The 4,471-nt window shown below is 35.1% G+C and overlaps 1 protein-coding gene across 1 annotated transcript in view; it reads right to left on the bottom strand.

The window, feature by feature from the left end:
• Positions 1 to 4,471, bottom strand: part of ATAD1 (ATPase family, AAA domain containing 1) — a 57,019-nt gene that overhangs the window by 46,000 nt on the left and 6,548 nt on the right. The window contains exon 2 of the mRNA XM_023531463.1: positions 978 to 1,076. Coding sequence (XP_023387231.1) covers positions 978 to 1,064 — 87 coding nt within the window. The 5' untranslated portion in view covers positions 1,065 to 1,076. The remainder of the gene's footprint in view (positions 1 to 977; positions 1,077 to 4,471) is intronic.

Genomic DNA, 4,471 nt, shown 5'->3' with positions numbered 1-4,471 from the left:
TATCATATTTCATTCCATTAATTTATTAATACCTGTTGTTAGAAAATATTCACAAGGGATTTTAGAGTTTATAAATTACATTAATCTGGTCCTCAAAATAACCCTTTTTAAGTAGGTAGAGCAAGTATGACATTGTCCTACTTGCTGTAGGACACTGTCCTATACATCAGGGAACTAAGACTCAAAGAGGAAATAATTTGCCAAAGCCATGAATGGAAAAACTGGGATTCGGAATCTTGCATTATCTATCATACCCTATCGTGAAAATCTAGATTTAAACTCCAAATCAAATATCCACAAGACTTAAAGAAGTACATTTTATATGCCACAAAGGTAAATACATAAAAGTACAAGTTTAACTAAACAAACGTGCATAAAAATAAGTTAACATAGCAGGCCTGAGACTATTATCCTTAGAAAGGCCTGCTTACGACACTGGCCCATGGCTAGAGTACGAGAACTTAGATTTCAGGAGCATTCCCACCATTCTCTGATAAGAACAGGTTGCTGTGCTTAAATCCTTTGTGCAAACAATATGGTCTGAGGTGGATACCCGTTTTCCTTCTAGAGTCTATAATTTTGGTAGATGTTAGGAAGGCAAAGCCTACATGACCAGGACCAACTGAAATCCTGGGCATAGAGTCTCTAATAAGCTTCCATGGTGGAGAGCATTTACATGTGTCTTCCTAATTTGTTTCTGGAGGAATCAAGTACATCCATGACCTCACTGGGAGAAGACTCTTGGAAGCTTGTGCCTGATCTCCTCCAGACTTCAACCCATGACCCTCTTTCCTTGTTGATTTTGCCTTGTATGTATCCTTTTTGCTGTAATAAATCACATCCATGAGTATTAACTACTATGCTGAATCTTGTGTCTCCTCCTAGAGAATCATCAAACCTGGTTGTGGTCTTCGGGAACCTTGGAACGAAATGCTAAACAAGAAAAAAAACTCTTAAATAAGTTTAATGATACATACGTGCATGTTAAGAGGGTCTACGAGATGAGCAGCAATACTCATTTCATATTCTGAAAGCTTCACATTTTTCACACCAATTTGCTTCATTAATTTCTCTGCCTAGAAAGAAAAAAAACAAGCAACCTCTTTTAGTTTGAGATTTAAATACTGTCAGTTCAAAACAGGTTTCTGTGAAGTCTAAAAAAGCAATGAATAGACGTAAGAATTTTCCAGGGATATTCTAGACCCTTTGCTCTATCTTTCCCCACTGTAAGCCCTTCAGTAAAAAAAAAAAAAAAAAAAAAAAAAAATTTGAGGGTCTATTCCACAAAAACCAGGGTGATTTAAACCAACTCACAAGAAATGAGAAGTGAGAAAACAGGGTACATGATTGAAGATATATAGATATAGGGCTTCACATTGAGCCAGTGAGACTCTAGGGTCCAACTTGACTTCTCTTTCCAAGTAGGATGATCATGATAGGTGCAGGTGAAAACTCAAGATGAAGACCGAGGAGGTTAAGGATATGAAGAAATGGACAAGTGGAATTTCTTTCCTTAAATTAACAGAGTATCTGAAAATAGTTGCCTAACTTTTTTTCAAATTATTCTGGTATCTACAATAGGTGTTCGTATCTATCTAATTTCAAATTGTTCTGAAATGCTGTCCCTTTTAAAGTCAAAGTCAAGTCCCAGGGCTAGGAAACCAGATATAATAAAAATAATTCTAAATTAGAAGTATACTGCATATATTTTTTAGAGCTGGGCAAAACTAGCCTTTAAATCATGAGCTCTTAACAATGCAACGAAGCTTTCAATTAAAATAAAAATGATGATATATATTTACTAAGTGTGCCAAATATTATGCCAAAATACTGTAAATGGATTAACTCCCTGAATCTTTAGAGTGATCCTATGAGGTAAGTACAATTTTATCATGGAAAAAAAGAGTCTGAAGCTTACCTCGGATTAAGTAATTTGCCTTCCAAGCAGTCTAGCTCTAGAACCCATATCCTAACCACCACACACGTTATCTAGGTTTCCCCGATTATAAGATGGGAGTTCTTGACCACTAAAGAATCTTTAAAATCTATAGATAACATATTTGAATTTTAATTAAGTGAATATTTTTAGAAGGGAAGGTACTCTGGTAAATCATGTTTACCTAAATTTTTGTTGTTACATTTTCCTAAAATATTTTTATATAAAATCTTGCCGTCTGTCAAGGGCTTTGCTGTTCTAAAAGGAAATTCACATCACAGCATTATAGTTAGAGACTGGCTGATGGAGTAGGATAAATGTGTGTTGATCATACTGTAGTAATACAGCATTTTTTAAAAAGTGCTATGAACCACATCCTTTTTTCCTATTTAGCCACCCCCTTGTAAAATTACTGAGTCAATGGATAAAGTTGCCTTTCCCAGGTCCTTTCATCTCTTTCTTATAAATATCATCTTTCACTGACTTTAAATCTTTTATGTGCCAGCTATGAAAGGAATCCTATTTTACTATCTGTAATAACATTAATTTAACTCTGCTTTTTCATTATGCTTCTATAAACATGAAGTCATCCCACCTGCGTTCTTTTTAGGCCATGCTCTAAAACAGTTGTTCTCAACCGGGGGGCGGAGGGGGGGGTCGGTGATTTTGGTCCCCAGGGAACATTTAGCAAAGTATGGAAATATTTTTGGTTGTCACCACTTGGGTGAGGGGAAGGGTGCTACTGGTATCTAGTCAGCAGAGATAGTGATGCTGCTAAACATTCCACAAGGCACAGGATAACCTGTCCCCAATCCTATCCCTCCCCCCTCCAATAATCTGGCTCCAAATGTCATTAGTGCTGAGTTGTGAAACTCTGCCTCCTCCCCGCTTAAAATTTTAATCTAGGCCAAAATCGTCTCTTGCTTTAAATAATAACAATCTTTATCTACAACTGGAGTTTCCTAAAAAAAAATTACCAACTATGTTGTATAATTTATAGAGACGGAAATGTTATAGTTAAGTTTACCTAGAATCTTTTTCCCACAACAGCAGTCCCTTTAACAATGCCTTCAGGTTGCATAATAGCATTGACAGAAGAGAGAAAAGAAATTAATGTTTGTTAAGCATCTACCACATGCTGGGCACTATGCTGGGTACTTTACAATCAATCCTTTAAACCATACTAAGAAGTAGCTATTACTATTCTCATTTCTCAGATGAGGAACTCAAGGATCAAAGAAATCAGAAGAACAGCCAAGATTACACAGCTAGAAATTGGCATTACCAGAGCTCAAACCCTGATTTGTGTCATTTCAAAGTTCATATTCTACTGAACTTTGAACACATTCCTCATTTAGGAGAGCAGAACACGGTTTCACAAACAAATGAAAAGAAAGCACCCCAAAATACCATACTGCCACCAAACTACATTCCAAGAATAAGTTATCCAATTGTCTAGTTTTGACACTTTTAACCGAGTCCCTATTTCCAAAATATTTTAACTAGAAAAATAAAATTATAATTGGACTACTCTAAAAATGACTTATATTCATGTATTTTGTGTTCGGTTTACAGCTTAACAACGATTATATTTTCTAGTCGCCAACATCTGCTTGTCATTTAAAGTGGATCTCTTCAAATAACTGTTTCCACGGAGGGGAAAATGGTGGTCTGGGAGTGAGAGGAGTCAGAGGTGGGAGGAAAACGTACATTTACTGTATATCTGTCCTTTTAACTGTTCGCAGTATTGTTTTATACTTTCATGCTATTTCATTTTTTCTCCATGTGAAGTATAATTTTAAAAATTAAGTGGGGTAAAAAATTGTAAACTAATATTTTTGCCTTGACTAGGGAAGGAGGAAATAAAGGAAGAGAGCAAGAGAAAAGAAAGACTCATTTCATTCAAGTTCTAAAAGTTATATGATTGATTATTCTTTTGGAAGAATAATTTTAGAAAGTGAGAGATGGCATTAACAAGTTAACATCAAAATAAACAGAGATAACCTATTTAAACATAGGTTAAAAATCTTTTACTAAGTTCACAGCTAACGTACTCCAATTTCCAGTAGAGAAAATCACTGATAGAAAGCTTTAAAAATGCATTTAAATAGAAAATAGCAAAGAATTGGAGTAATTATCTTTATATATGAGGTATAAGCCCTTATCACAAACATATGTTAAAATTCTAGAAAATATCCTTTTCTAGATATGCAGATATGGTCGTCTATTTTAGGGTTAGTGCAATCACATTTCTTTCTTTTGATTTTCTCATATGTATTCTAAAAGTTATTGGGTAAGATGCCCAAATCAAATGTCATCTTCCCATAAACTTGCCCTATGTACCAGTTTCTAAACCTCTATAAAGATACTATGCGTCTTTGAAGACTCCAGACAAACCTTGGATTCATTTGTAAGATGTCCTTTTTCTTTTCTAGGATCATCACAAAGTCCTTATTCCTCTATTTTACCGATTTCATTCCTTTACTCTATCTAGATCTTTGCCAGGACTACTGCAGTCTACAAAAAAGATCTTGC

The sequence above is a fragment of the Pteropus vampyrus genome, unplaced genomic scaffold, assembly GCF_000151845.1.
Source record: "Pteropus vampyrus isolate Shadow unplaced genomic scaffold, Pvam_2.0 Scaffold68, whole genome shotgun sequence".
Classification (NCBI taxonomy): domain Eukaryota; kingdom Metazoa; phylum Chordata; class Mammalia; order Chiroptera; family Pteropodidae; genus Pteropus; species Pteropus vampyrus.
The sequence above is the reverse complement of the archived record's forward strand: the minus strand, read 5'-3'. Positions and strand labels throughout refer to the sequence as shown.